The sequence below is a fragment of the Pseudovirgaria hyperparasitica genome (genome assembly GCF_010093815.1).
Source record: "Pseudovirgaria hyperparasitica strain CBS 121739 unplaced genomic scaffold EJ05scaffold_19, whole genome shotgun sequence".
Classification (NCBI taxonomy): domain Eukaryota; kingdom Fungi; phylum Ascomycota; class Dothideomycetes; order Acrospermales; family Acrospermaceae; genus Pseudovirgaria; species Pseudovirgaria hyperparasitica.
In genome coordinates this window covers 520,662-547,402 of record NW_022985567.1, presented here as the reverse complement: position 1 = coordinate 547,402, position 26,741 = coordinate 520,662, and the positions used below count along the sequence as shown (strand labels likewise).

General features: G+C 48.5%; 13 protein-coding genes across 13 annotated transcripts; 5 read left to right on the top strand and 8 right to left on the bottom strand.

Moving 5' to 3' along the window:
- Positions 1-1,032: 1,032 nt before the first annotated feature.
- On the bottom strand, positions 1,033-4,637 carry EJ05DRAFT_480222 (MCM-domain-containing protein). Its single transcript, XM_033744832.1, has 3 exons — positions 4,235-4,637; positions 2,038-4,184; positions 1,033-1,984 (listed from the first exon to the last, which is right to left on the bottom strand). Exons 1-3 carry the CDS (start codon positions 4,569-4,571, stop codon positions 1,400-1,402), a joined length of 3,069 nt encoding a protein of 1,022 aa, XP_033596200.1. The 5' UTR covers positions 4,572-4,637; the 3' UTR covers positions 1,033-1,399.
- Positions 4,638-4,834: 197 nt separating this feature from the next.
- On the top strand, positions 4,835-5,299 carry EJ05DRAFT_514690 (putative tubulin-specific chaperone Rbl2; the record flags this gene model as incomplete). The annotated part of the gene is made up of 3 exons (XM_033748552.1): positions 4,835-4,961; positions 5,044-5,123; positions 5,190-5,299. 3 exons carry the CDS (start codon positions 4,835-4,837, stop codon positions 5,289-5,291), a joined length of 309 nt encoding a protein of 102 aa, XP_033596199.1. The 3' UTR covers positions 5,292-5,299.
- EJ05DRAFT_541744 (uncharacterized protein) lies at positions 5,298-6,689 on the bottom strand. The gene is made up of 3 exons (XM_033749680.1): positions 6,502-6,689; positions 5,396-6,452; positions 5,298-5,340 (listed from the first exon to the last, which is right to left on the bottom strand). The coding sequence occupies exons 1-2, from the start codon at positions 6,551-6,553 to the stop codon at positions 5,482-5,484; spliced, it is 1,023 nt and encodes a 340-aa protein (XP_033596198.1). The 5' UTR covers positions 6,554-6,689; the 3' UTR covers positions 5,298-5,340; positions 5,396-5,481.
- Positions 6,690-6,798: 109 nt separating this feature from the next.
- EJ05DRAFT_480221 (uncharacterized protein) lies at positions 6,799-8,419 on the top strand. Its single transcript, XM_033744831.1, has one exon. It carries the CDS (start codon positions 7,194-7,196, stop codon positions 8,175-8,177), a length of 984 nt encoding a protein of 327 aa, XP_033596197.1. The 5' UTR covers positions 6,799-7,193; the 3' UTR covers positions 8,178-8,419.
- A 60-nt stretch (positions 8,420-8,479) lies between these two features.
- On the bottom strand, positions 8,480-9,012 carry EJ05DRAFT_480220 (ubiquitin-like protein 1). The gene is made up of 3 exons (XM_033744830.1): positions 8,976-9,012; positions 8,780-8,917; positions 8,480-8,724 (listed from the first exon to the last, which is right to left on the bottom strand). Exons 1-3 carry the CDS (start codon positions 8,984-8,986, stop codon positions 8,637-8,639), a joined length of 237 nt encoding a protein of 78 aa, XP_033596196.1. The 5' UTR covers positions 8,987-9,012; the 3' UTR covers positions 8,480-8,636.
- Positions 9,013-9,155: 143 nt separating this feature from the next.
- Positions 9,156-10,397, bottom strand: EJ05DRAFT_514686 (NAD(P)-binding protein). The gene is made up of 4 exons (XM_033748551.1): positions 10,308-10,397; positions 10,007-10,251; positions 9,683-9,957; positions 9,156-9,627 (listed from the first exon to the last, which is right to left on the bottom strand). Exons 1-4 carry the CDS (start codon positions 10,360-10,362, stop codon positions 9,306-9,308), a joined length of 897 nt encoding a protein of 298 aa, XP_033596195.1. The 5' UTR covers positions 10,363-10,397; the 3' UTR covers positions 9,156-9,305.
- Positions 10,398-11,360: 963 nt separating this feature from the next.
- Positions 11,361-13,205, bottom strand: EJ05DRAFT_504831 (uncharacterized protein; the record flags this gene model as incomplete). The annotated part of the gene is made up of 4 exons (XM_033747625.1): positions 11,361-12,265; positions 12,320-12,700; positions 12,756-13,055; positions 13,103-13,205. 4 exons carry the CDS (start codon positions 13,203-13,205, stop codon positions 11,361-11,363), a joined length of 1,689 nt encoding a protein of 562 aa, XP_033596194.1.
- A 628-nt stretch (positions 13,206-13,833) lies between these two features.
- Positions 13,834-14,542, top strand: EJ05DRAFT_514684 (uncharacterized protein). The gene is made up of 3 exons (XM_033748550.1): positions 13,834-14,091; positions 14,141-14,175; positions 14,233-14,542. Exons 1-3 carry the CDS (start codon positions 13,936-13,938, stop codon positions 14,339-14,341), a joined length of 300 nt encoding a protein of 99 aa, XP_033596193.1. The 5' UTR covers positions 13,834-13,935; the 3' UTR covers positions 14,342-14,542.
- On the bottom strand, positions 14,495-18,864 carry EJ05DRAFT_533524 (condensin complex subunit 1). Its single transcript, XM_033749127.1, has 6 exons — positions 18,552-18,864; positions 17,965-18,476; positions 17,795-17,918; positions 17,606-17,747; positions 15,021-17,552; positions 14,495-14,950 (listed from the first exon to the last, which is right to left on the bottom strand). Exons 1-6 carry the CDS (start codon positions 18,785-18,787, stop codon positions 14,780-14,782), a joined length of 3,717 nt encoding a protein of 1,238 aa, XP_033596192.1. The 5' UTR covers positions 18,788-18,864; the 3' UTR covers positions 14,495-14,779.
- A 375-nt stretch (positions 18,865-19,239) lies between these two features.
- Positions 19,240-20,616, top strand: EJ05DRAFT_444657 (kinase-like protein; the record flags this gene model as incomplete). Its single annotated transcript, XM_033742134.1, has 1 exon — positions 19,240-20,616. One exon carries the CDS (start codon positions 19,240-19,242, stop codon positions 20,614-20,616), a length of 1,377 nt encoding a protein of 458 aa, XP_033596191.1.
- A 143-nt stretch (positions 20,617-20,759) lies between these two features.
- Positions 20,760-21,804, bottom strand: EJ05DRAFT_170565 (nucleic acid-binding protein). The gene is made up of 3 exons (XM_033739504.1): positions 21,731-21,804; positions 21,458-21,666; positions 20,760-21,391 (listed from the first exon to the last, which is right to left on the bottom strand). The coding sequence occupies exons 2-3, from the start codon at positions 21,572-21,574 to the stop codon at positions 20,903-20,905; spliced, it is 606 nt and encodes a 201-aa protein (XP_033596190.1). The 5' UTR covers positions 21,575-21,666; positions 21,731-21,804; the 3' UTR covers positions 20,760-20,902.
- A 97-nt stretch (positions 21,805-21,901) lies between these two features.
- Positions 21,902-24,000, bottom strand: EJ05DRAFT_170244 (alpha,alpha-trehalose-phosphate synthase). The gene is made up of 4 exons (XM_033739499.1): positions 23,456-24,000; positions 23,033-23,405; positions 22,275-22,985; positions 21,902-22,227 (listed from the first exon to the last, which is right to left on the bottom strand). Exons 1-4 carry the CDS (start codon positions 23,754-23,756, stop codon positions 22,056-22,058), a joined length of 1,557 nt encoding a protein of 518 aa, XP_033596189.1. The 5' UTR covers positions 23,757-24,000; the 3' UTR covers positions 21,902-22,055.
- An 834-nt stretch (positions 24,001-24,834) lies between these two features.
- On the top strand, positions 24,835-26,476 carry EJ05DRAFT_170437 (uncharacterized protein). Its single transcript, XM_033739501.1, has 2 exons — positions 24,835-25,154; positions 25,209-26,476. Exons 1-2 carry the CDS (start codon positions 24,939-24,941, stop codon positions 26,196-26,198), a joined length of 1,206 nt encoding a protein of 401 aa, XP_033596188.1. The 5' UTR covers positions 24,835-24,938; the 3' UTR covers positions 26,199-26,476.
- The last annotated feature ends 265 nt before the right edge of the window (positions 26,477-26,741 follow it).

Here is a 26,741-nt window from a genome sequence, read left to right as displayed (position 1 = left end):
ATACGCGGAGTCTTGAACTTCGGCGTACTTCGGCGTACATAAAGTATATCCTATGTACCGTTATCTTTCTAGCTATATCTGATTCTATCTCTAATTATATGTGAAGCGCTACAGTAGTAGCTCTCTCACCTCGCCTTGTCAGGTACCAGGTGTTACTGCGTCTCCAATCACAATACATCAGGGTTCGCGAACACCCGGACGACCCACCCTGACCCCCTGATCCGGTCCCTTTCTATTTCTTGAATCTTTAAATTTCCTTTTACTGGCCCTATGCCGGAAAAAAAATCTATGCAAGGATTCCATGAAGAAGAAACAATATTTCATCATCGTCGAGCACCTTCACCTCACTAGCTAGCATCATCATCCACCGGGACGAGCCCCTGCACGCGGCGAGCAGCACCGCCGTTAGCAGTCCAACCATGTTTACAGCAACAGTAAGTATCCAAAGGAACGGAAAAGGGCGTCATCCAATTAGATCTCGATCGAACTGTCTTTCACACACATCACATAGATTTCTCGCATATGAATCCATGTGCACAGTCCCACAACCTGCACCCTGTGAACCATACCGTCTTCACGTGTCAGTCTGCCTCCATTCCTTTCCTTTCGGTACGCAAATGTTTTCCTGACCTGCCTCGCCGACTACGACGACGATATCAAGACAGGGAGGTTACTCCTTGGAGAAATAAGCAATGTCCCTGGAGAACAGACATGTCCTATTTCTGTGCGTGTATCTGATCAGGGTCACCCGGCGACATGCATGGATCCACCCTATAGGGCTGCAGGGCCAGAGCGGTGGTGGCGGATGGTACTAGATATACGCACCCCTTTTGCGAGCGAATCCCATGCTCATAAGTACGCACCCGGTGCTTGGACCAGGCTCAGGGACGGAAGGGCGTAGGCGGAAACCGGGCGATATTCGGGCATGCATGCACACACACGCACACAGACATGAGGTTCCAAGGGGTCCAAAACGCCCTTACAAGATCAGTGCCCCTCTATCGGTAACAAACGTAGAGCGAATTCTGGCTCGAAACAGAGTGCAGAAATTGAATTTGTGTTAAGGACTAGCAGCATCTCGAGTCGAGTCGAGCTTAGCCATCATGTGGGTTTTCTCAAGCAGCAGATCAGTCGCATAGTATGCATCCCTGAATGCCTTGAAAGAAGTCGAAAAGAGGAGGAAAAGAGGGAGGGCCTATGATAAGAATGTAGACATGCAGCAGAGCAAAGACAATACAAGGTTTGATACCACCACCGAAACCACTGAGCTCATTACCCACAGTAATCCATGCCATGCTATACCATTCCATGCCGCCGTCGTTGTCGTGATCATTGTCGTCGCCATCTCATGCTACCCCCAGCTGATACAATCAATCCACATAACCTTTAATTATCATGCTCATACAACGCCCGTGACTCTCCTGACAGTCCTCCTTGCGCCATCGCCACCAAGCATCACGCGTCCCTCGCTCTCCAACGACTTCAGCGCGTCCATCACCTCCTGTGACTCGATCTGAGCACTCACGGCCTCACCAAGCCTCTTAACAACCTCGCTGACTCGAGCCGCACCACCTCCTCCACACATCTCATCCACAATGCTCAGCACACCAGCACGGAGTTCTTCCTTGCGCTTGCGCTCGCTGGCACTGGTCCCTTCAGTAAGGAGCCCCATATCAATCAGCCCAGTGCGCGCATCTGTCGCGGCTTGTTTGATAGCAGACTTGATGAGACGCACCGCTTCGACAACGTCTGATTCTTCAACAATACTCGACAGTCGCATCTTGGCATGAGCCTCGGCTAGACGGATCATACTCTCGAGTTGACGCGTCGTGGCCGTGATTCGACGTTCTGCAGCTCGAACGTCGGATCCGAGCGCGCGCAGTGCAACATACGAGTCGACCAGAGTCTTCGTGGCGGCTTCTGTGAGAGTAGGATGGCAGTTTGTGCGCGCATACGAGATGTATGATGTGAGAAATTCCACAGGCTGAGAACCAAGTTAGCGTCGGTACCAGAAAGCTTCTGGTTAGCAATCCTTACCAATATCTCTGCTGCGCTAGCGTTTTCAGGGGTATCCTCAAGATACATGCCGACCAAGTGACGAGCCATGCGTCGATCGTTCTGCTCGTCAATTCGATCTAGGACCAAGTACACTAGGTCAAATCTACTCAAGAGGGTTGGGGGCAGGTCGATATTTTGAGGAACTGGCAGATTGATATTGTACTTGCTGCCAATAGGATTGGCTGAGGCCAATATACTCGTCCTGGCGTTCAATGTCGTGATAATTCCTGCCTTTGCAATTGATACCGTCTGCTGTTCCATAACTTCGTGCAAGACCGACCGTGTGCTTTCAGACATTTTGTCAAACTCGTCAATACAGCATACACCACCGTCAGAAAGCACAAGAGCTCCAGATTCAAGGACAAGCTGTCTGGTCTCTGGGTCGCGCGTAACATAAGCCGTCAAACCAACAGCAGAAGATCCCTTGCCCGAGGTATATACTCCTCTGGGGGCAATCTTGTGGACGTATTGAAGTAGCTGAGACTTGGCAGTTGATGGATCACCGCATAGAAGCACATTGATATCGCCCCGATATTTCGGGCTTCCTCCCTTCTGGAACGACTTGTTCGTGCCGCCAAACAGTTGAAGAAGAATTCCCTTCTTCACGTCGTCCATTTCGTAAATGCTCGGTGCAAGAGATCGTGACAGCAGCTCGTAAACGTCAGACCGAGTGGCGACTTCTTTGATCTTCGCCTCCTCATCTGGAGTGACCTTGCGAGTCTCTTCCATGCCGCCAGCGGCCTGCTCTGCAAGTTCCTCTTCGATCGTGGACACATCAATACCCATTCTGCGCTTATCGACCTTCTGGATGTGTAAAGCATCCACGTATGTCTTGAAGATATTCTTGACGGTGCGCATGCGGGGGTTGACGCGTACTTGGCTACACTTGAAGATCCCTGTGATTTCTACACGATCACCGGCTTTGCAAACATCAACTAGTTCGTCGTACGCACAGAGAGACACGGCATGTGGTGTTTGGCCGTCAGGAACGCTATCCGGGGTTTCCTGTAGTTTTATGACTTGCTTGTCTGAAAACCCCGAACGATTATGTACGATCTGCATTGAGTTTGCGGAGGCACAAACAGCGCGAGGGCAGACTGTGGGCTCCGCGATCATTCCACGGTCAATGTCGACCTTGACTGTGTGTCTGCAAACTGCACAGCGGAAGAATGCGTCCTTCATGTCCGGGATGATTGGCGTTGTGCGAATGACAAGACCTTTAACGCTGATGAGCCTGTCCATATCTCCTGGATCCAGTTCTCTCAGATTGATGGTATTGTCCAGACCGAATGGGCGAACCCGGTATATCTTGGTGTCTACTTCCCTAACAAGATCTGGAATTTCTGCAGATGCAACGGGGGTAGAAGGTTGGCCTTGATTGTCAATATCTGAGCTCGGCATAGGTGGAACTGAGCTTGCTTGTCGCCGTGCCTGAGTTCGAGGACCTTGCATTCGCACGTCGTTCATCTTCTTCTCGGCCAGCTCCAACATACAGTCCTTAACAGCCACATCCATGAGTGGGATGATCTCATTGGGAAATGATTGCAGCTGGTGCCAAAGCTTGCGGGTCGGCGGATAGGCTTTCAAGTTTCTGGCATCGAGATTGAGGGCCGTTACACCCATGTCAAGCATTTGTTTCATCATTTCGACGTACTCCTTTGTATTTCCTGGGTGGTCGGCTGAAATCTGTTCGTCCTTATCAAGATCCCCATCTTTGATCATTCGATACTTTTTCTGATATCGCATCAGGAAATCTTTCATGGCATTCATCGAGTCAAGGATGGACACATTGGTACCCCAGATGACTCTAGTTGAAGCGCCGCCAAGTACATCTGCGTCGGAAGTACCTGGATCGAGGTTGGAGAAAGTAGCAGCGTCTGATGGGCCGCCGTCATTTTCGACGGCAACTCCATTCTCGTCAACGAAAAGCCTGCGACGCCGCTGAGAGCTGTTCGCGACGAGGTCAGAATTGATATCACTGCGTCGATTGCGCGCTGTTGTGCCCGGAGGGCCAGATATCGAAGATCGAACAAAGAGACCGCTGCTTTCGCTACGGATATCGGTCCCTTGTTGACCTGTTCGTGGCGCAGCACTGGAACTCGAGGCATATCGGATGGGGGACGAATCTGGTGGTAATGGTTAGGCAAAGCGATGGCCATGATCATGAACATATTACCTCTTGCCGTAAGATTAGAGGGCCTTGGGGTTCTGTCGCCGTCTGTTCCAGCACCCCGCCTCAGGGGTGAGCTGGCACCCGCACCATTTGCTGCACCAGAGCCTTTGGCTGGAGATGACTGATAGAACAGAGGAGATGAAGCTGTTGTAGTCTGTTGCAGACGAGAAGCTCGCGGGGTTCCTCGAACGCTCGACCTGTTGGAGGCTTCTGATCGTAATTGCTCATCTGCTGTTACGGGGGCTGGGCTGCTGGAAGGGACCTGTGACTGTCGACCTTTGCGGCGAGGAGTACCACTTTGCGATGACCTCTGAGAACGTCTTGACGTAGGGGAAGACATGGCAGCGTGACAAACCACACTGGGAGGTTGAGATGTGAGTGTGAGTGAGGGAAGATGATGGCGAGCCAAGAACAAATGGTTATGCGGGCGGGTAAAAGTCGACGCGTCGCGACTTTCGATCGCGGGCTCGCGTCAAGACTAACCTGTTTCGTTAAATAGGCTTGGCGGAATCTAGGCGACTTACCTCATACCTTATGCCCCTCAGTCCAACGTACCAGGATATCCGATCAAGCAGCGCCACGGATATTTTGCCTCTATCCACAATGCCTCCACCCTCGAAGCTCGCAATCGCTACTTCATCTGTCAATCGACTTGTCAAGGAAGAGCTCAGTTATCACAAAGAGCTCGAGCAACAGGAGTCCAGCATCAAGAAACTCGAGGATGCAAACGGTGACGAATACGAAATTAAGCAAGAGGCATGAAAAGGAAGGACTTAGACGCCGGGAGCTACTAACCTTTTAGTAGAAAAAAGCTCTAGAAGAAACTAAAGTCATGATACCCACGGTGCGAAATTCAATTGCTAGTGCTGTTGCGAAGTTGGAGCAAGAGATGGTGAGTACAGCGGACGCTAAAGACTCACTCTGGTTGATCACTAGACAAGGAACTGACACCACCAAGGAAACTGCACAGGAGCAGGACAACTCTTCTGCCACAGAAGAGGTCACGAAGGCAAAAGAGGCTGTTGAGAATGCAAAGGCTAGCCTGTTGAAAACATCCTAGGGTGTTCTCCGGGTATAGATGATTTCGCAGAGTACGTTGATGGTGGAAAGTGCGTCTTTCCAGTTGAGCGATCCATAATCTTGTTCTAATAGCGACGGGCTCAGAGGTAGATGATAGATACCCACACGAATGTAAAACATGCAAATCCCGACACCGCGCTATGCAATGGACGATGATAGTAGCGAAATTCCTACTCTGTGACCATAGCCTCGCCGATATCAGAGTCAACATCTGCCTCGCCCTCCTCAATCTCTCCTTCGCTATTGGTCATGTCTGTATCATGGGTATCTTTCTCTTCTGGTCCCACAGGTGACAAATCTGTGCTCCTTGTGTGAGCGGGCGATCCTGACATGCCGTGTTGAGATTTAGGTACAGCAAGCTGTGATGAACTCTCATCTCCATTATTGCTCTTATGCATGGGAGTAACAGCACCATCAGGTTTTGGCGTACCCATTCGGCTTATTTCTCCACGTACTGTACTACCCTCACCGTCGTCTACGTCATCGCCGCCCTCCATACCTTCCTTACGCTCAGCCTCTTCTTTCTCGTCACGGATAATACGCAGCATATTCTTGCCTTCCTCCACAATCCTCTTGAACTGGTTACGCCGTTCGGTCCATGTCTCCGCATACTGCTCTTTCTCGCGCTCCAGTTCAGCAATCTCAGAATTCAACTTCTCCAACTGGACATGTTGATCTTCTCTTGGCTTTAGCATGCGATTACTCAGAATCTTGTCAGCTAGCTGATCGTAAGTCTTGCGAAGTGTAAGCTTGTTTTGGGCTTCTTCGAGTTGAACGTGAAGTTCTGTTGTGTTGTCCCTGACTCTTTGCATGGTCTCCTGGATCTTCAGCTTCTCAGCCGCGTAACGCGCCCTCTCTACTTCATTACTATTGTGAAGAAGTTGAATGCGCACAATGCTACTTTCAAAGGCTGCAAAATCAAGCATGCATTCTTCTCTCCATATCCTTCGCTGCTCCTCGATTTGCTGCCGGTCTGCCGTTTTCGCCGCGGCCTCTTCGTCAAGTGTGTTGCCGTCTGGAGGTGGAGTCGGCAGATGAGCGGGCGGTTGATTGATCAGCGACGTAGGCTGCAACAGTCGGCTTGCGATTCTCGTAAAGGGCTTGGTCTCAATAGCATATGGTCGTGATTTGTGGATTTCATCTATGTATTGGTTGGTACTCGGGCAGTCGCGATCAAGCCATTGACAAACCTTCTTCAGCCTGATCCAGCAGGCCGTAATTGTTGGATATTCTAGCGGTCATATTGCGTACTTCGGTTGCATAGGTTGTCGCGCAGGTTGTCGGAAGGATGCGATCGAGGGGACTTGTTACATGGAGCGGAGAACTTAGGCAGAGCAGAGCAGAGCTATTCAGAGCAGATGTGAAAGTCTAGTTGCTATTGTTCATGGATCGTCGCAGTAATTACTGGTCCGCCCTGCGCGCTAGCGATCCATGGATGGATTAATTAGCACGTGTGTGGCTGGAGAAAGAACATCAATCATTCACCTCGAATTAGCTCACACTATCAAACACTGCCCAACGAGATTATCGAATATGCTACAGACACTCTTTTCCACTCTGCAATATTCCACAGAACCATCTACCGGTGAATACATCAAATTGTTGTCAGACACCATAAGACTACAACATTGCCAAACTCTCCCAGGCTTGAACACGCCTCCACATTGCGACCACTCTGGAGAACATTTCACCAGGCCAGACCAACTGTTGTTTTCTTCGGTTTTGTTGTCATTTCTGTGCTTTGAACTGTATTCAGTTTGACCTCGTTTGACATTCGATCTTCACACCTCATCTATCTACTTCGCAATTCTCTGGCTAGAGGCGTCTACATTTAAATCGTAGATAAAAGAACTCTCTACTCAGCCCGTGTGTCGTCATCAAAATGCCGGTCGCATCTTTGACCAAACTAGCGCTAAGAGCAGTTGTCCGCAATATTACTGCTGTTGATGACGTTGGTTCATTGGAGTACGAATGGTGCCAACCATTTCTCAGGAAAATTGATAACCCGGAGCAACTATACCGGCTTGAGCAGAACTGCCCGCAAATTGCTGGCAAAGACGACGAGCTATGGTTGGCAATCATCCGCAAGGAAATTCCAAATTATCACAAATATCCAGAGGACCTCAAAGCGAGGGGACGCAAAAACTGGTACAAGTTCTACAAATATCTTCAAAAACAGGAGGCAGAGGCAGCTCAAAGATCAAGTCAGAATCTGGCTGAGCGACTCAAGCGTATTGAAGACGAACGAAGTATGGACAAAACTCAATTTGTACCTGAAAGGATCACTCAAGGCCCGAAGCGACGACGGACTACGCCCTTGAGACGTTCTACTCCAAGCATCATCAGCACCACAAGGAAGCCATTTACTAAGGCTGCGAACTCAGTACCGCACAAGGTACCCATCTCCTCCGACCTTATAGCTCAACGTAAAGCCGCCAAGGAGGCACAGGAGATGAAGAAAGTACCAAAGATCCTCCAAAGCGAACCCAGCAGGCCTGCTCCAAAACGGAAGCTTTCCTTTGACGACGAAGATGAAGACATATTCGGAGACTCCATGGCATCAATAGATGAACCAACGGCTACTCCTCCACGCAAGATTGCAGTATCCAAGACCAAACCCGTTCCAATCAAGCGCAAGACTGTCTCTTACATACCCCCACCACGTCGTAGTCCAACTGGCTTGACGCCGACGCCATCACCACCGCCTCCTCAGAAATCCTCCAACTTTACCGCAAACCTTTCTAAGACAGATGTCTCAGGACATAGGCAAACATCACCGACGAATTTGCCAGCCAGGCCGCTCAGGCGGAAGAAGAAAGACGTTAGCGTGTTCATGCCTCCAAACCAGAGTCGCTTTAAAAGGTGACCGCAAGTTAATTTTACGAAACTCTATGCATATTAGCGATCTATTGAAGTATACTTTAGCGTTCCGGGCCTTGATATGAGCTAGGCATGTTATCTCTGTTTCAGTCCATCAAATAAGGGTTATGATTTAAATGAAAGTACCTGTTATGAGCAATGGTAAATGATTCATAGCTCTCTGCTTCGAAGCCTTCGACACTTGTCAGCCGATTGCATAGATTGCGCCGTAGTTGAGCAAGGACAGATGGATAGTTTGATGTGCCCTTGCGCCTCCAAATCGTGTTTATTGCTGTGTCATGACAAAGTAAATCATCCAAACGCCCCAATCCTCATCCAGTAGTGTTACGATCCTTGGTGATGTTGCTCGCTGCATTCATCATCACCCCAGTGTGATATGCCTAGTTCGCAGTATCGCTGCACCCATCGTTGATCTCATGATGCCCTTGCCCATATACTGCCATACTTAGGCCGATCCACCACGCAGCGCAAGAACCAAATGCAAAGTGGCGCCTCCTTCGAGGTTATATTCGGCGGCGGTCTTCTCGTCAGCCCTATTAGACAAAGGTATTAGCCTGTGGACTGAGGCTTGGACAAGATCTGCTTTACATTTGCTTTCCGCCGAAAATGAGACGTTGCTGGACTGGTGGGATGCCTTCCTTCTCCTCTACACGCTCCTTTATCCGTGATACCTTGAATTCTGGGTCGATGTCGAGCTCGATCTCCTTGCCTGTGAGGGTTCTGACTCTGATCTCAAAGTTAGCTTCAGACACTCGTAAACAGAAAGAAGCTGGAGCAGGCATACTTGATCTGCATGGTGTTTGCTAGAAGATGGACCGTGTACGAGCTCTGGTTCTCGTGTGAAGCTTGAGGTTGGGGTCGAAGTATGTATCGCACCGGAACGTAGAGACACTGTGGACGTGAAGCCTAAGACCAGCGCAGGCGGTACTAGTGGTGGTGCCCCACGCTAGTGGGGCACAAGTAGCTAAGGACCAGGTATGCATCCATCAACGTAGATGGATCACCAACAGGTATCAAGCGTGCTCATTCATGGCTGTTTGCATGCATAACCTTATAACTTTGCTGCCCCTGACAGACCCTGGAGATAACCCGCGTCCCATAAAACTGATATTCTTCACGCGTTCCCCCGCTCACGGGCTAAGTGCTCCTGGATTTCCTCCTGCATAATATTCAGATCATCCCTTGATAGTCCTTTTGGACGACCATCAACTCCTATATCAGCCCCAGATGGGCCAGGATCGTTCAACATCTCGACTCGTCGTATTCGGCCACCACCATAGGCCTCGAGAACGGTACCTCCCTGATACTGCGAATCTTCACATAGAGCCAGCATGACTTTAGCAATCTCAGCCGGACTAGCCCAAGCACTCCTATCAGATTTCCCACGCTCAGAGCCCTCATTATCCCATTTGCTCCATAATGGTGTATTTACGGCTCTTAATCTGCTTAGTGAAAGTTTGATGCGCCAAAATGAAGACTAAGCGAACTCACCCAGGGGCAACGGCAACTACTTTGATGTTTTCTGCCTGAAGAGATGCTAAGGTACGCACGAAGTGGCTGATGAAGGCCTTGCTTGAGCAGTATATTGGAATGTTCAATGCAGCAACCTGCGCTCCGGTCGATGATATATGGACAATAACGCCGGGCTTGTCCGCTTTCAAAAAGGCCCGAATTGCGAGACGAGTGGCCTTCACTGGGTGTTCGCAATTAATGGCAATTGTCTTGTAACTGTCTGTCTCACTGTCCTCCCAGAAGTTTGACCATTTCTGCACGTTTTATCAGCCCGGTTTTTGCCAGAGATGTTGATTAGCATACTGGCTCAAATACTCCTGCGCCAGGACACACGATGTCTGGAACACCTAGATGACTCTCTGTAAAGGAGAATAGTTCCCCCAACTGCTTCCAGTCTGAGACGTCTGTTTCTTTAAATAGAACTTTAGCGACAGATCGAACGGCGCTTTCTTCCACGAGCACCTTTGATTCTTCGATCAAGCAAAGATCTCCGATAACAACATTGCAGTTTCTAGATTGCAGCAGGCGGACGAATGCAAGGCCAATGCCTATGGAATATTCGTCATTAGAAGGCTTCCTACAATTGTTATACTACTTGACGTACCTGACCCTCCCCCCGTGACGATTGCGACCTTGCCAGACACAGTATTTAGGGTCATGATATGTAATAATTTTCTAAATAACGTAACGCTGAACAGAAGCTTTCTATGGGCCGATTATGTAATAAAGAACTCCTGTTTCTCTCAATCTCGCCCCTCTTTAATTAGTAACTATGAGATCATTATCCGGACTAGTATAACAGTGTAAGTACGAACTACTAAAGGACGTATAGGTAGGGCAGTTAGAGTCTACCGGCTATACCTACGTCATATTATGGATGCTTGAAAGATTTCATAAATTACCATATACCGTATGCAGTTTTCATTTGCCATATAACGTTCAGAGAAGCATCCTTGACATACCCAGTGTACAGCAGACTAGCCTAGCTCGTTCGCTCATTAACCTCGACATCAAGGTCATGCCCTAGAATGATTCGCCTGCAACCCGGTGTTCGTAGCGCCTCAGGTCGTTTCAACACTGTTGTCGCTTTCCAGCTCAGCGTGGATTATTTGACTCGACAGCCCACCCTGTCATTACATTACATTATAACCACAGTCAAATGCAGATTTCCTTTTTGGGAGAATATTCAGCCAAGCACAGATATCTTCCTCAAGTTGCCGTGAATAAGAAGAAGTGGATGATAGCCAGTCATAAATCGTGAGGTTATGCTGTATGGAAGTAGTGCCTGTCCAGGTTGGTGATTAGTCGTTCAATCTGTGCTTGTTCTTTGAAGTGATACGAAACATCTATAAGACTGTAATTACGCAGTATAAGTCAAAGATCACCTAAGTATTTAGACTCTTCTTACCACTGTAACAAGGGCTGGCCAACTCTTTCGTCTTCGTTTAACGAAGCTGCTACGATATTTCTCCCAGAGCTATAGGTGTATGTCGTGTAAGATATAGTGTTCTTGCACATCCGTCCCCAGTCGTCGAAGGGAAGTATACATCCTTCATTGACTTCACATGTGAGATTATCTGTAGTCACTACTCAAGACATTTTGATAGCACTGTCACAAATTTGTCCTTGATAAGCTCTTGGACTTGATGATGACTGATCAGAGATGAATGCTCAACCCTTCATAGTACGGCCATATTCTCTGCACCTCTTCGGCCGATTTACCATACTTTGCACAGTGAGCTATGCAAAGTTCAAGAACCTCCTTGTTCTCCTGCTGCTTCTTCTCAAAGTCGTAATAGGGCGCGATCCAGCCGTCATCATCGGTATCCAAACACTGCCGGGCAACTTCAAAGAGCCTGTGGTGATCCCTATATTGTGAAAACTCCTGCTGATGCTTTTCAATCTCTTCTGCACTAAAATTGCATGGACAGTCGCTGGAGAATTGAGCTTCATTCCATATGTGGGCAATTGCAATTAGGCATTGACGAAGTGGTACAATACCCTCTTCCCGCGCCTCCCCGGTACGAAGAAACAATTGTCGAAAAAAAGGAGGAAGACTTATGGAGTCGGAGACCTTTCGAACCTTGAAACCGCAGGCCGCCTCGTAAGCCTTGCCCATCAATTTATGCTTGTGTTTGAACTTAACAACCGCTTGATCGTCGTCGTCCATCTCGTCGAAGTTGTCCGGAAACGGTGGGATTTCGAGCCCAATCTTGTAGTCCTCGTCAATGTTTATGAGTTCGGGAAACCGAACTTGAGAAAACAAAGGGGAGACCCCGGTAGACTGCCAATCAATGAGTGTGGCAATCTGGGTAGGCTCTTCATTATTAACATATATGTTTCCCATGTGAAGGTCAGTATGCCACAGGGTCGGACACGCGAGGCGTCCAGGAAGTGTCTCCGTGCCCATGTTAAGAAAGACCTTTTTGGCCGTTTGCAAGGCGGCAAGCTGTTCCTCAATAGAGCCTCGTGGTGGTCCGTGAGGAGCAACTTTGGGGTTCTCTTCAATCCGAGCAATCTCACGTTCGGCAAGCGCTACGCCGAAAGCAGGTAGAGTGGGCCCTAATAGGATATAACTCATTAGTAAGGAAAGCGAGTTGGTCTAGTATTACTCACATGGTCCTCGATTGAAGCGAGCTTGTACAGATTCCGTATCATCTTTACCGAACCATGACCGCTCGCAAGACGGCCCGATGCAAAATTGACCAGAAGGATCCAGGTCCGGGGATAGAAGTGTGTATTTGTCGCCGGTCCCCATCGACTCACGGAAGTAAAGACTTCCATTCGCCGGAAAAGCAATCGCCGCGAGATCAGCCTCAATCAGGCATAGGTTCTTGATGAGTTCGAGAGGATCTATGCCTTTCATCTCTCCCCATTTCTTGACTAGTTGGCAGCCAGCCGCCTTCTCCATTATAATATATTCGGCACCGACTGGATTCGAAGAGTCGGCGTTCCATGCGAGCAATTTGGGAACCGGGACTGTGGTGTGATCATGCACTGTTGATGTATAGATCAGTCGCAAGATTTCCAATCTAAAACATGGAGGACGCACAGTATTGAAGAACGGCTGCTTCAGATGCTGTAAGGTACTTAGGGGGTCCAGTAATAGAGAAGGGTAGTTTAGCAACGACCTCTGTTCCATCCTCTTTGCTCATGAGTAATGCTTTGCTGAAACCGCCTTCCATTTTCTCAATCTTGCGGACAGGCGATTTAGTATTGCCGGCAGAGGCGGCCACAGCGCAAAGCTGGTCCAAGTCGAATTTCAGATATCTTTGGTCGCATTGTTCCTTATGTCTGACTAAGAAGCGTCCGTTCGTATATTTGAAAAGCTCCTCGCGATCAATGCGATCGCCTATGATGCTTAACAGATAGTATCAATAGATAACAAGTGGTTCTCACCCCGACAGAGTATCGACAAAGTTCTAGATGAGCTTGGAGATATCACAAGCTTGCCCCTCCATAGCCTCATGCTTTTAGATGGAATTGAAAATCGAAATGGCATGTTGTGTGTGTGGTATTTGTAGGCTGGTTCGCTTGGCGCGTAAGGCACTTCTCAAGGAGAATTACACTTTCTCAAGTTCATGGACTATAGACGCTCGTTGAGAATGAGCCTCTGAAGTGTTGTTTACTCATAAGAAAGATGAACAACATACCAGATGCTGTAGATCCTTAGGCACAGGCCAGAGTCTCCAGTTGAAGGAATTCACGCGTAGGCCGTATCAGGCTCTCAGTCTAATGCTAAGCTAAACAAGAGTCCAGAGATAAGAGAATACAGTAGCAGGACAGGCGTAAGTGCGCAACACAGGCTGTAATGAGCTCAAAACCTGTAGCCAGCATCGGCGCACGTAAAAGGGGCGTGAAGAGATGTACGGATATGGACGGTGTAAATCAATGATGAGGCGACAATTTTGGGTTATTCCTCAGCTGAACATAACAAGTTTCCAGTCCAAAAATGAGAATTACCTCTCAGTGTAGAATGTTATCAACAGAAAATGTTCCTGGAAGAACAAGCGCTGGCTTGGACCACAACATCCCGTCCGAGTCCAGTCACAGCTGAATGACTAAGGACTGAATAAGCTCGATGACATACTACCCAAGGGAGTTCCCACTCATGGCTCTGTCTCAGGAAGGTGCTAATGAGCCTTTTCTTTAATAGATAACGCTCCCACACCTACGCACCTACAAACCTACACCTCCATACATTCCACAGAAATACTGACACACCCGACACCATGAAATTCTCCCTCTTCACACTCCTCGTCGCGCTATTCTGCGCTTATGCGCAAGCTCTTGCCAAGCCTGTCAGCCTTAAGACCGTCATCGTCACATTCCCGGACAACACCCCCGGTCACATCATGCAGCAAGCCAAAGACGCGATCGTCGAAGCTGTAAGTCGTCTTGGACCTCCGCATGGCTAGTAAACTGATCCGAACCTAGGGTGGCCGCATCACTCACGAGTACCGCATCATCAAGTAAGTTATCGTACCCGCTCTCTGCAAACGGGACTTGAAGCTAACGTGTGACTTTAGGGGATTCTCAGCACTGACTTCGGACAAGGTCCTCCAGAGCGTTTCTACACAGAGTCTCGAATACATGCCGGTGTATGAGGAGGACCAGCAGATGTCGATCAATGTTTAATCTAGAAGTGCATCTGGGAGCATTGGTTTTGTACGACGGCGTGGTACCGCTACGTCAAATTTGAAGCAGAAAGAGGCTTCATGTACATAAGGACCATGGAACTAGGCTGGGATTAACGATTAATGACTGATGGCGTCTGTATGTGGTTATTGTGTAAGCCACCATTATAGGGCCATGATGAATTGACAGAATCTCTATTCGAACATTGACAGTGAATGCATATGCGTTGGAGGAAGCTCCCTCGCGTATACCAAAACAAGTGAGCGAAACAGCGAACAAAAACACAAAACACCACTTGATGCTGTCATAAAACACAAACCATGGCTGCCGGCAATGAGAGCATATCCTCTGAGACCGCACTGATGAAAAATCCTCCAACTCCAAACGCTTCAAACGCTCCGATCAACGCTCATATCAGTCATAGTACCCATGCTATCATTACGCGGCGCTTTGGACAACCTTGAAGCCCTCTGTCACAATCTTGCCAATCTCCTCGTCTTTGTGTGGTAGCAAGCCTAAAGCATACGTAACGTCATTCCATTGTCGCTCTGTCTCACAGCGAGGTAAACGAGAAGCCAGCTTATTAGCGAGTTGTTTGGCGTGTTTGTCCTGCGTCAGGATGTCAGTGGATGTTGTGTCGACGAATATTTTCTGGAGCGCGGCGTGATGCACGACATACCTTCTCGATGAAACCTGTGATAAATTTCATGATCTTCTTAAAAGCATCTTCGTCTAGTCTGCTATCGGAGCTGAGCAGACTGAACACATCGACGAAATTGTTGTACACAGCATTATCTTTCGTCGCGAATTCGGTGAAAAACATACGGCTCATGTCGGCGATGCGGCGGTCTTCGTCCTCGAGACATTTCGCAATTTCACCTAGCTGACCCTTGACCTTGACCTGACCGGCCAGGATTAAGAACGTTAGAGTCATAAGACAAGTACGCTTCACACTGCCATCAGGATCATTGAGGCGACGGTACAGGAAGTCGGTATTCTCGTCGATGTGGTGGTTGAAACAGACAGCCATGTCACCAAGCGCTACAACGAGGTTACTACGCACTGTGGCGTCCTTGCTACGCTCTAAGATCGTAAGAAGAAGGTCTAGGTGCTGCTCGCAGTATTGGCTGCTCACACACATGAGCTTTGCAAGACACAGAGCGGCTTGGGCCTGGAGCTCAGCGTCGGCATATGAAGTATTATTCGCACATATGTCCGCGACCATGGGGCCAAACCTTGCGAGAAGGGATTTATCGCCGTACAGTAACTCTCTCTCACGGATGTGGGCAATAGCATCGGTGAAATCATCCTCTGTTGTGCTTCCAATCAGGTCGAGCTCATCCTTATCTTCCTGAGCGACTGGGGGTGGTGTAGCAGTATTCTTTGCGCCAGGTTTCCTCTTCTTAGGAGATTGATTTACAGCTGCGAGGGATTGTCGCTCAGATTTTGCAGCTTCGGCGGCCTTCTCTTTCTCTGCTTTGCGCTTTTTGAAATCTAGTTCGCATTGCTCAAGGTGGACGATCTGCTTGATTGCGACGTGCCCAACAATGAACAATAATTGAGATAGTGCCATTGCAGGCTTCTGTTTCTCTTCAGCTATGTCTTCTTTCTCTTCTTCGCGTGGAACAGGCATGGCGGTCTCTGGCTCGTCGACATCCATGGCGGTATCAGAATCTCGGGACATAGGTCTGGAAGTAGCTTTGGACTGAAATACATATCTCGTTTTCCTCCGAATGATGTTGGAACAAAGTACATCTGGAAATTTGGATAGAGCATAGATGGCACCGATCGCCTGTTCTGCTAAGCCAAACCATTCTTTATCGTCGGAAACGATCTCTGTCATAGCTGCTAGGCAGATCAAGATTGCATGGTCGTTCGATAGCTTGGCGAAATGGGGAGCGTTTGAACCAACTGTGGGTTTGTCGGACTTGCGAGCCTGGTTGTTGATTCTGCGAAGAGCAACACATGTGTACCTGGCCAGGCCGAGATCTTGACGTCCCAAAGCCCCTAGGCCTACCTTCAAGCATCTCTCCATTTCTTTGACAATGATATCAGGGTCGGCCACTGCGAGCATGCCAAGGATAATGATGGCACCACGACGCTGGGTCTTGGAGATGTTCTTTGAGACGCTATATATTTGCCAAAGTTTGTCAACAACAGCACTAGAGATCAAACCTGCCTTCATCATGGTGCTTAGGAGTTGTTCTAGGGATGTAAGATCGGCAGGAGTCGATCCGAACGTGAGACTTGTCATGTTGTTGGCAACAAAGAGTGCAGCATGCTCGGGATCGTAACTGTCTGGAGCATCGAAGAAGAGATGCTTATAGACATCGATCAAATGTCCTTGTACGCCCTTGCCTTCGTCACTACTACCCTTGGTCCAAATGAGCCGAAGCATACGCCGGATGCCCACACTCGCGGTTTCGATCTTGTAGGCATCTAGAATCTGGAAAAAGTCCATGGCTTCGATCACTTCGCTCTTGTTTTTAGAAGAGAGTAATTGAGTGACAGTGGCGGAAGCCTCCTCGACAACCACGATAAACTTTATCGCGTCGAGATGATACCGTCTAAAATTTTGGAGATTCTCCAGCTTTTCTGCGGTCTCCTTCTCCTCCTCGGCTTTCTTCGCTGCCGCTGCTAACTGCTCTGCCGTCATTGGTTCGGGTTGTTGTTCAATGCCTTCCATTTGGGTCGCGTCTTGCAGCATGCTTGCGTTTAGGGTGGGATCCACGTCCGAGGATTTTTCCTGAAGCTCTACAGGAGGTCGTAACGCATCTATCTGCGCCTCTATACTTCTCAGTCTGGTCTCAAATCCAGGTTTTCGTTGGTCTCCGTGCCGTGAGAGGGTACCATCGTCTACATTCTTCAAGGCCCGGAAATGATGGGTCTCGATTAACTTGCTTAGTAGTTTTATGGCATTTCTCCTTGCGTTGCTGGTCTTGTCTTCAAGACTCCGGGCCGCCAATTCAGCAGCATTCTGGCGTCGATCCGTGTATAGACCAAACGGGAGCATATCACACAATTTTGTGTACACTTGAATGGCACGACATCTACAATAAGGGCTTACATCCAGAAACCGTTCCTCGAGGACATCGAAGAATGCATTGATTTGTCCTTCTGTATGCTCGCTGCGCTCTGAACCTTCTTGTTTTGTAAGCATGATGATGAGGTTGCCGCATACTTCAATGATCGCACAGCGGAGTGTGTAGGACTGTAGCCATGTCAGACAGGTTACAGCGTTATGATTTGATCTTTGAAATGTACTTCACTGTCTAAGAACTTTGCAAGCAAGGTCATCTGCTTAATGACAAGCCGGGGAGCCAGTTCAGAGATCTTTGTAATGAACGTCGACACAGATTTAGGGCCCTTGAGATCATTGCTATTGAATTCCTTGCCGCTTAATTCTCTGTATCTTATTAGCATAACCACCACCCGCATACGACGGACTCTTACCGAAGAATGTCTTCTGCAAGTTGTGGGTAGTCGTATTGCTCATATAGAATATGTAAAAATTCTGCCATTGGCTCCGAAAGATGCTCGAAGTACGATAGATTCTGGATGATCGATGTTTGAGCGCCTGAAAATTAGTAGGTCTCCTGAGTACGAAGAAGTGTCAGTCTTACCGAAACCATGACCATGATGCTTTATCGCGATACAGAGCACTCTGAATGCATGCATCCGAGTTTCTTTGATCTTTATTCTTGTTTCACTCTCGAGGACGAGGTAGACGGGCCTCGTAAACAGACCAACGAATGTATCACGTTCTGAAGTAGTGTGAAATATCTTTGCAAGTTTCAACTTCAGCACCTTACTCATAACATCCAACGCAGTTTGTAACTGAGCGGTCGAATCCCAACTACCATCTCTGTTGGCGCCTTTGGTCTTCGGACCCTTCCCTCCTTTTCCCTTTGCTGGGGGAGCAGCTGCGGACTTCTCCGCAGCCTTTGTCTCAACTGCAGAAAGCGTCCATTGCAGCAAGAATCCATATATTTCAAGTAACTGTTTATGATGAGGGACCGTATCACTTTCGTCGGCTTCTAAATCAGCGTGAGCAGCATCTGTCTCCGAAGACAGAGCAGATACTAATATGTCAAGGATCTTGGACAGAGAAGTCGGAGGGATTTGCAAGGCGATTCTAGATTTGCGAAAAAGTTCTTCGTTAGGTTCATGTATATAATTCGTACATCCTGGAGCAGTGGTTGGTACACACTTGAGTAGAAATTGTAAAGTATCAAAATTCGCCGCACGAGTTATTGCTTCAGGATTCTCGGCAATAGCATCTATTACTGGATTGAGAGCTCCGTTCACGATTGCAGGAGTTAACGAGTCCGGGTCGTTTTCGCAATCAATTAATTCGGATGGGGCTTCGGGGGTGTTTACGGAGGCCGGGTCGGTCTGGTATTGTCGCAGGACGTCAGAGATGTTGAAGTCAACATGGTCGGCCATATTGAATCTTGGAACCAGTCCACGACTGGCTTGCCCATGAAGAGGTCGACAGTTCGTAGTAAGTCTGAACTTCTTTGTCGATTGGTATCGTTCTATGTTTGTTGACAATTGTTATGCGCCGGAGGTACCTCGGCACAACCACGACGCGTCGCGTCATAAAGCATGCTGCAGGAGGGGGTACGTCCAGCAGCAATCACACATGTTCATTGTAGCAAGAAACTAGATTGTCGTTTAATGTGTGTGACTCGACTTGTGTCTCTAGTTGTCCTTGCCTAAAACCTGGCCCCTATTAAGTCTGGCACCGCTAAAGGAGGAAGCCGGCATCGCCAATACACAAACAAACACCCCGCACTCTTCGACTTCTCATTCTCCACGTTACGGTATCATGGGAACTCATTTCTGAGCTCAAAAATTCATTCCTCTCATACATGAATACAATGGTAAAGGCGCGAATGGCGAGGAATTTGCAGCAAGAGGTGGTACTCCACGATGAGTCCGAGGAAGGGTCGGATTACGATATGGAGGAGAGTCAGGATCCACTGCAGGAAAGTGGATGTACAATCGATGGCAGTGATGAGGAAGAGGTCGATGAGCTGGTTCAGGAAGACATTGATCGATTTGCAGCCAGCTTCGAGGGTATCACGAAGCAGTACAGACTCATTAATCGAATCGGCGAAGGGACATTCTCGACAGTATACAAAGCAGAGGATCTACTGTACGACCACTTCGAAAATGACTGGGATATCGAAGAGAAGGAAAATAACCGGTACTTGACCCCAAATCGAAGGAAAGAGAAACGACAGCCCAGACGCAGAGCCCATTATGTTGCCATAAAGAAGATCTATGCGACGAGCTCGCCGATACGGATCCTCAATGAGCTCGAGTTGTTACACGATTTGAGGAAATGCCCTTCAGTGTGCCCCCTAATCACTGCTTTCCGCGATAAAGATCAAGTCATTGCTATTCTCCCGTACTTCCAGCACCGTGACTTTCGGGATTACTTCCGCGAGATGTCCATTCACGATATGCGCCTATACTTCCAAAGCTTGATAACCGCTCTCAGCTCTGTACATCGTCATTCTATTCTCCATCGCGACATCAAGCCAACCAACTTTCTATATTCGCCTGAACATGCACGTGGTGTGTTGGTCGACTTCGGCCTCGCAGAGCGGGAAGGAACGGATTGGCATACTTGCCTATGCGCCTTTTCTCCAAACGAAAGAATGATGAAGCAACGCACGAGCATATATGCAGCGAACCAACAAGAAGCTGCCGCGCAAGGGACTAAGCAACAGCCGAGTTATCCCAAAAATGATTCACGACCGAGTCGGCGTGCGAATCGGGCTGGAACAAGAGGTTTTCGGGCCCCTGAGGTACTTTTAAAGTGTACAATGCAAACCTGTGCGATCGATATGTGGAGTGTTGGAGTAGTGCTGCTCACGCTCCTTGCCAAACGCTTCCCATTCTTTCACAGTGCAGATGACATTGATGCGTTGCTCGAGCTGACAAATGTCTTCGGGCGCAAGCGAATACGTGAGGCGGCCATCATGCATGGCCAAGTCTTTGAGACGAACATTCCGTCGTATAGTGAGAATGGATATGGTTTCGAGAAGATTATATTGTGGTGCACAGAACGGACGAAGAAAGATGCAAATGGGAAGCGAATAGAAACGCTCGACCCAGAAGAAGTAGAGGCCATTCGATTTCTGGAGCGTCTGTTGGATTGTGATCCACAGAAGAGGATAACGGCAGATGAGGCGCTCCAGCATCCTTTCATTCTTGCCGCGGATCATGAAGACCAGGACGATGTCGATTTCGTATCCCCTTGAGATTGACTACTTTTCTGGGAGTGATTGGACGCATGGAGTTATGAATAGATCCGCCGGTATATTGAGGTCAGCATTCATGGTATAATTAATGGACAACGGGATATCTTCTAGTTTAGCATCAGTTCAGCGCTACTTGATTGATCTTAACGAGCTCAATCACGCTTCATGAGAATTGACCTACATGAAAAGACTAGTCATACAAGTATATGTACAGGATCTTACAGACTGAGTGCCCTTGGCATGTTTGTTCAAAGAGCGTTACTCGTTGCATGTCAAACACAGTCCTTTACGCGTGAACTTTGTCCTCGCTTCGCGGTGTCTCGAGATTGGCGACCAGCCTGTCAACCTGATTCTCCCTCAATAAAATCTCTCCATCTTGTCCGATCGCCCGAATTTTCTCCTTTTGTTTCTTATTCATCCGCTTCATCTTTTTCCGCAAAGTATTCCTCAACTCGTCTGTTTCTTGTACCCCTAATTTGTCAAACATGCCCGTCACCTGCGCTATAGCGACCCTTTTTACACTTGCCCCACGGCCTCTCGTAGCTTGCCGCACGTCTTTTTCCAGCCTCAACTTCTCCCTCGCCACGCGATACTCCTCAAGCGTAGGTAAGCGTGGTCGATCCTCCAGCGGCGAACCGAAAGGACTTAAAATCTTTGTTACGACGTGCCGTACATGTTGGGCTTTGCGCCAACCAGATTGAATCGATACAACGTCGCCCTCGCGGACGGAGTTTGCGGGGTCGTGGACAAGGTGGTGTTTTGCATCTGGGAAGTGCTAACAGCGTAGGCTTTAGCTCTGTGATCCTTTGTATAGTGTTCCAAGATACCTTAGAGTTCATACCTTTTTAACTCTCTTGTTCCACGTTTGTGTTGCTATTCGTACTTTTACTGTGCGGTCCATCTTGCCAGCGGACACGACGACGCCATTAAAATTGCGATGTAAAATTGGTGGTGGCATTGTGCAGTAGCAAGGGTATCTGCGGGCCTGATAGAAAAGCTCGTAGAGGTAGAGCTAGATGGCCGCCACGATATGAGTAGTACCTCGATTGACTGATTTCATCAGCTGGAGCTTCTTGATCGTAGTCCAATACCACAGATTGACCGGTGTAATGACCTTCTTCGCTGTAACCTTTATGATTTGGCTGATACGACGCTTATCATGGAGCGCAGAGCACTTCGGATCCTGCCTTGTGCCATAGAAAAGCACGGGGATATCCGGTCAAATCCCGGCTATATCGCGCAATCACGTGAACAGGTTTTGCCATATTTATAGATGCACAATCGCTACAAATTTTGTTTTAGTAATAGTTGTTCATTTGAATAGACAAGTATTTAAGACTCTCTAGGGGTTCATGTGCAGAAACGCTTCATCTCGCTGTTAATGAATGGCCCTTCAACGCCTTCATGCAAACTTATATTCTATAGGGACATCCAGGAAATCAAGGAAGAGCCTTCTTCTCCACGACTGGAGACCCAACGGCCTGGGGCACATTCGTGAGGCCATCATTGATTGATCTGTCCGGGAGCGAAAGGGTGCGAACTTTGAGTTTCTTGTCGGCCTGCTCAGAGATACGAACAAGCTCATTGACGAAAGATTTTCCCCACCAAGCACTGCGTATGTTAGTCAAAAATACGGAGCCAGAGTTTCAACAACTCACCTAGTGTACTTGTTAATGTACTTGGCAAGTTTCTGGTAATTCAAAGCTCGCTGCTCGTCTCCCATGGTCACTGAGTCATGAATAGCGTCGGCAAGCTCTTCTGTGTTCCATGGATTCACGATCAAACTGCCGTTCAAGCTCTGGGCAGCGCCAGTGAATTCGGATAAGATCATTGCACCGTGGCGTTTCTGTTGACAGGCGATATACTCGTACGATACTAAGTTCATACCGTCGCGTGTAGAGGAAACGAGACAAACATCTGAGACAGCATACAATGCGATCAATTCGTCGAACGAAACGGACTTGTGCATGAAGTGGATAGGCATGAACTCGACGGTTCCAAACTTGCCGTTGATCCTTCCGACGAGTTCGTTGACGACAGCGCGGAGGTTTTGGTACTCTTCGACGTCCTGTCGGCTGGGTACAGCAACCTGTACCAGTACAACCTTGCCTATCCACTCTGGATGCTCAGTGAGGAAGACCTCTAAGGCATGTAGCTTTTGGGGAACGCCCTTGATGTAGTCCAGTCGATCGACACCGACGATCAGCTTAACACCCTGGAACTTACGTTCTAGAGTGGCAATGCGCTCTTGAACCTTTGGTTTCTTTAAACCCTCTTCGAACTTTTCTGGGTCGATGCCGATCGGAAATGCGCCCACAGTCACGATCTTACCCTGGAACTCTACACCGTTAGGTGTTGTTGCCAGTCCACTGCTCAATGTCAGACATGTGCATGAACTTCCAGCCGTCATACTTACAGAATTCTAGAGCAGCTGCTAAGGAAATGACGGGCGTAATCATAAGTGTGGAAGCCAATAAGGTCACAATGAAGAACACCAATCAAGATCTCGTTGCGCACTGGAAGAATGCGGTAGATCTCACTGCTGGGGAAGGGGGTGTGCAAGAAGAAGCCGAACTTGACATTCTTCCGCGTGGTTCCAATTTCTTCCCTTAGCATAGATGGTAGCAACATCAAATGGTAATCATGCACCCAGACAAGGTCATTATCTTTCACATCCTTCGCGATAGCTTTCGCAAACAATCGGTTTGCTTCCGTGTAGGCGTTCCAGGCAGATTCATCGAATGTGATCTCACCTGGGTGGTAGTGGAAAAGCGGCCAAAGAATAGAGTCTACGCTCAATCAGCTCTGAGATCAGACTATTCCATGGAGACTTTCATACTTGAGAAGCCATTATAATGCCTATCGGCGAGCTCGTCATCCAACATGACTGGAACAGCATCGTATTCGTCCTTTAAGCGCTTCGTGAGGATAGGAATTTCATTTTCAGGAACTTCCATTCCCGGCCACCCATACCATTGAAACTTGGTGGACTTCGCTAGACCTGCCAAACCACTGACAAGTCCTCCAGAGGACATGCTGAAATCATATTTTCCTTCCTCGGATCGTTTGATTGTGATAGGAAGACGATTGGAAACGAGGAGCAGGCGACCTTCACCGGTAGATGTAGCGTCGGAAGACATTTTGAGGGCGTATAGGTAATTACGTAAAGCCTCGAGGAAGAATATGCGGATTTGATCGACTTAAAGTGTGGGCGCAAACGTGTAGTCGCTATGGGTATATAGTTATGCTGCGGCAATTGGTGAAGAAGTCTATTGCATTCTCGAATCGATCTAGTATGGTGATGAAGATACACAGCGTAGCGAGATGAGGTGGTTTGTATGCGAAGCGTGGAGTATCTTGAGTTGGTTGTTTTGGAAAGATTCGCCTAACATAAGGTAGGTGAACGATTTGTCAGGTTCCGGACGAGTTGTTAGAAAGTGTGTAAAGACAGAGAGGTGAAGAGGTTAGTAGTGGTCCGAAGGACAGATAGTTGAGCTGGTGATGACAACAGGAATGCGTCCAAGTTTGGCAGGGATGGCAAGAGGCCAGCGCAACAGGCCTTGGTTCTTGAACTTTCCTTGGAGCTATTTGAAACGCAGAGCAGGGAAAATAGCAACCAAGCCAGGGCATGCGTTGTTACAGGGCCCGGCCGGGGGTGGCACAGCTGTTGTCTAAGCCTGCGGACAGCCTAAAACCTGGGCTAGACAGCCGTTGCGTGCGGACGATCATTCCATCTTCCATCAGTGACCACACCTCATTATTACTGTCGGCCAGTGACCTTGCATCAAGGCTAATTGGCACGACAACGCTCCGCGATCAAACAGATGAGACAAATTGTCCGCTTCGTGGCAAGGGGAAAATTTGGCTAGGTCCCTCATAATAACCATGTTTCATGGTTTCCAAGCTGTAGCCAGCCCTAAGAGGCATTGGAAGTTTGGAAAGGTGCCATGACGTAGCCAGCTCCAGCACCTAGTCCAATGGATCCAAATTGGGTCGGGCTGAACCACCATCGCATTTGCGTCAGCAGAGAGAGTAACAAATCAAATTCTCGAGGGATGGCTTTGTAAACCAAACTGATCATTAAGTACCGGACATTAATAGAGTTCCTCCCCATGTTCCTGAATTTAATTATGATTCTTGGTTCTCTTTGTAGGATTAGTTGGGCACGTCAGGCGCTAATCCTGCCACTCATGATCCATCAATCTATCCGCGATGCGCGCCGCTTCCCGCGACCCACATTCGCGTTATGTTGTAAGCCCCGCACGTAAAGACATCGCATCAGCCACGCGTAGCTACCTTCTCTGATAACCTTCATAATCCTGATGTCCGACTCTGAGGATCGTGTATCAGTCTCTGATGATCAGATCCGCACTGCCCTGAAGAGTGCAATCACCAGTATATTCAAGGCTGGGAACCATGACGAGCTCACGGTCAAACGGATGCGAGCTGCCGCTGAATCGCAGTTAGGTCTTCCGGCTGGCTATCTGAAAGAAGGTCTTTGGAAGAATCGAAGCAAGGAGTTCATAGAAGCAGAAGTAGTACGTCATCAGCCACGACTTCCGCAAAGATACCTGCGCTAATATGAAGAGCAGACCAGGCAAGACGAGCAGCAAGCGGGAGACAGCGAAGAACGGGACGATGTGAGGCCAATACCACAGTCCAAGAGAAGTCAGAAACCGAAAACAAAACCTTCAATCGATGGAAAGCTCAAAAGTCGCGTGAAACGCGCCTCTCCTGCTACTAGACAGGAACCACGAAAGAGGAGAAAAGTTGTCGCATCAGAGTCCGAAGCTGACGAAGAGGAGGAAACCAGTCCGCTATCGGAAGCTGGAGATGACAGCGATGGAGAGCATTTAGAGGAGACAAAACCGAAGACAGATGCTACTGACCCCGAAAGCGAGCTGCCCGATGCCCTTGGTGAATCCCAGCTCATGAAGAATCTTACGAAGAATGGGCCGAAAGACCCAAAAAAGACCACCGTAAATTCGGAAAGTGAGCTCTCAGAGGTCCCTGATGAGCCTTCGCCTGTAAACAATGCCAAGAAAACGCCACCTACATACTCGAAGAGTGCTGCCGTAGACTCTGAGAGCGAGCTGTCAGATGTCCTCGATGAACCACCGGCAAAGAAGAAAGGTAGAAATACCGCACATACCAAGGCGACCCGATCAGAAAAGCCAGCGAAGGGTGCTAGGAAGGCAAGCAAAGCCAAGGACGACTTAGATCCCAATGATGCTGAAATCAAACGACTACAAGGGTGGCTAGTCAAATGTGGTATTCGAAAAATGTGGTGGAAGGAGCTTCAACCATATGTGACGCCAAAAGCAAAGATCAGTCATTTGAAGGGTATGCTCAAAGATGCAGGCATGGACGGTCGATATTCCCTTGAAAAAGCACGCCAAATCATGGAGCGGCGTGAGATGGAAGCCGATCTAGAAGCAGTCCAAGAGGGAGCTAAACGATGGGGTCAGGAGGAGTCTGAGAACGATAGCGGCGGTCATAAAGCAGGTGGGAAGCTAAGGAGAGGTCTCGCAAAAGGCTTTAAGGACCTGGATTTCTCTGATGATGGTATTGAGACTGACTAGGTCAGCGCGATATCCTCGCGTCTTTGGAACAAGAGCAGGCAGGACCTAAGAGCTGTAGCAAAAACTGGGTAGTTTGTGTAGGTATATTGCAATCAGTGACCGCCCTTATTGATCTTAGATACCAGAACCTCTCAAACATTAGCTCAAGAAAGAACAACCTTCCACCTCCGATTTCTCAACGAAGATGGTAATCCGCATTGAGCCGATGGAACCTACGCCAGGGGTAGACGTCCAGTGGTCATTCGTTGCGCTACCAGGCTGAAAAGGGCAACAGAGGACATGTATAGTACTAGATTATAGAACTGGATACTTCAGCTTTGACAAATATACTGTTTCTTCATACTGACAGCATTGCGAGAATACGCGCTTTCTTCAGCTTCCGTCCTAGATTCAACGAAGAGTCTCCGTAAGTTCGGGAGGTTGGCTGGCTTCTCCAAAGTCAGACTCCATGTCTCAGCGTGGTTGTGTGCACGCACCATTGTTTCGAGATTGGACTTCCTGATTCATCAGTCGTGATAATCACCATATGCTTAGGGAAGTGAT

What these genes read in the sequence shown, in the direction of transcription:
- EJ05DRAFT_480222 (XM_033744832.1), bottom strand. Translation starts at nt 4,571, where the DNA reads ATGTCTTCCCCTACGTCAAGACGTTCTCAGAGGTCATCGCAAAGTGGT. An exon ending in CTCTAATCTTACGGCAAGAG is followed by an intron (nt 4,185 to 4,234) that starts GTAATATGTTCA and finishes CATTACCACCAG; the next exon opens with ATTCGTCCCCCATCCGATAT. An exon ending in CTAGCGCAGCAGAGATATTG is followed by an intron (nt 1,985 to 2,037) that starts GTAAGGATTGCT and finishes CTTGGTTCTCAG; the next exon opens with CCTGTGGAATTTCTCACATC.
- EJ05DRAFT_541744 (XM_033749680.1), bottom strand. Translation starts at nt 6,553, where the DNA reads ATGACCGCTAGAATATCCAACAATTACGGCCTGCTGGATCAGGCTGAA. An exon ending in GCTGGATCAGGCTGAAGAAG is followed by an intron (nt 6,453 to 6,501) that starts GTTTGTCAATGG and finishes ACCAATACATAG; the next exon opens with ATGAAATCCACAAATCACGA.
- EJ05DRAFT_480221 (XM_033744831.1), top strand. Translation starts at nt 7,194, where the DNA reads ATGCCGGTCGCATCTTTGACCAAACTAGCGCTAAGAGCAGTTGTCCGC.
- EJ05DRAFT_480220 (XM_033744830.1), bottom strand. An exon ending in ATTTTCGGCGGAAAGCAAAT is followed by an intron (nt 8,725 to 8,779) that starts GTAAAGCAGATC and finishes TTTGTCTAATAG; the next exon opens with GGCTGACGAGAAGACCGCCG.
- EJ05DRAFT_514686 (XM_033748551.1), bottom strand. Translation starts at nt 10,362, where the DNA reads ATGACCCTAAATACTGTGTCTGGCAAGGTCGCAATCGTCACGGGGGGA. An exon ending in GCGCAGGAGTATTTGAGCCA is followed by an intron (nt 9,958 to 10,006) that starts GTATGCTAATCA and finishes TAAAACGTGCAG; the next exon opens with AAATGGTCAAACTTCTGGGA. An exon ending in GTAGTTGCCGTTGCCCCTGG is followed by an intron (nt 9,628 to 9,682) that starts GTGAGTTCGCTT and finishes AAGCAGATTAAG; the next exon opens with AGCCGTAAATACACCATTAT.
- EJ05DRAFT_514684 (XM_033748550.1), top strand. Translation starts at nt 13,936, where the DNA reads ATGAAATTCTCCCTCTTCACACTCCTCGTCGCGCTATTCTGCGCTTAT. An exon ending in AAGACGCGATCGTCGAAGCT is followed by an intron (nt 14,092 to 14,140) that starts GTAAGTCGTCTT and finishes ATCCGAACCTAG; the next exon opens with GGTGGCCGCATCACTCACGA. An exon ending in CACGAGTACCGCATCATCAA is followed by an intron (nt 14,176 to 14,232) that starts GTAAGTTATCGT and finishes GTGTGACTTTAG; the next exon opens with GGGATTCTCAGCACTGACTT.
- EJ05DRAFT_533524 (XM_033749127.1), bottom strand. Translation starts at nt 18,787, where the DNA reads ATGGCCGACCATGTTGACTTCAACATCTCTGACGTCCTGCGACAATAC. An exon ending in GCATCATGGTCATGGTTTCG is followed by an intron (nt 17,919 to 17,964) that starts GTAAGACTGACA and finishes ACTAATTTTCAG; the next exon opens with GCGCTCAAACATCGATCATC. An exon ending in CAAAGTTCTTAGACAGTGAA is followed by an intron (nt 17,553 to 17,605) that starts GTACATTTCAAA and finishes ACATGGCTACAG; the next exon opens with TCCTACACACTCCGCTGTGC.
- EJ05DRAFT_170565 (XM_033739504.1), bottom strand. Translation starts at nt 21,574, where the DNA reads ATGCCACCACCAATTTTACATCGCAATTTTAATGGCGTCGTCGTGTCC. An exon ending in GGAACAAGAGAGTTAAAAAG is followed by an intron (nt 21,392 to 21,457) that starts GTATGAACTCTA and finishes CTACGCTGTTAG; the next exon opens with CACTTCCCAGATGCAAAACA.
- EJ05DRAFT_170244 (XM_033739499.1), bottom strand. Translation starts at nt 23,756, where the DNA reads ATGTCTTCCGACGCTACATCTACCGGTGAAGGTCGCCTGCTCCTCGTT. An exon ending in AGCAGCTGCTCTAGAATTCT is followed by an intron (nt 22,986 to 23,032) that starts GTAAGTATGACG and finishes GACATTGAGCAG; the next exon opens with TGGACTGGCAACAACACCTA. An exon ending in TACATTAACAAGTACACTAG is followed by an intron (nt 22,228 to 22,274) that starts GTGAGTTGTTGA and finishes TAACATACGCAG; the next exon opens with TGCTTGGTGGGGAAAATCTT.
- EJ05DRAFT_170437 (XM_033739501.1), top strand. Translation starts at nt 24,939, where the DNA reads ATGTCCGACTCTGAGGATCGTGTATCAGTCTCTGATGATCAGATCCGC. An exon ending in AGTTCATAGAAGCAGAAGTA is followed by an intron (nt 25,155 to 25,208) that starts GTACGTCATCAG and finishes TATGAAGAGCAG; the next exon opens with ACCAGGCAAGACGAGCAGCA.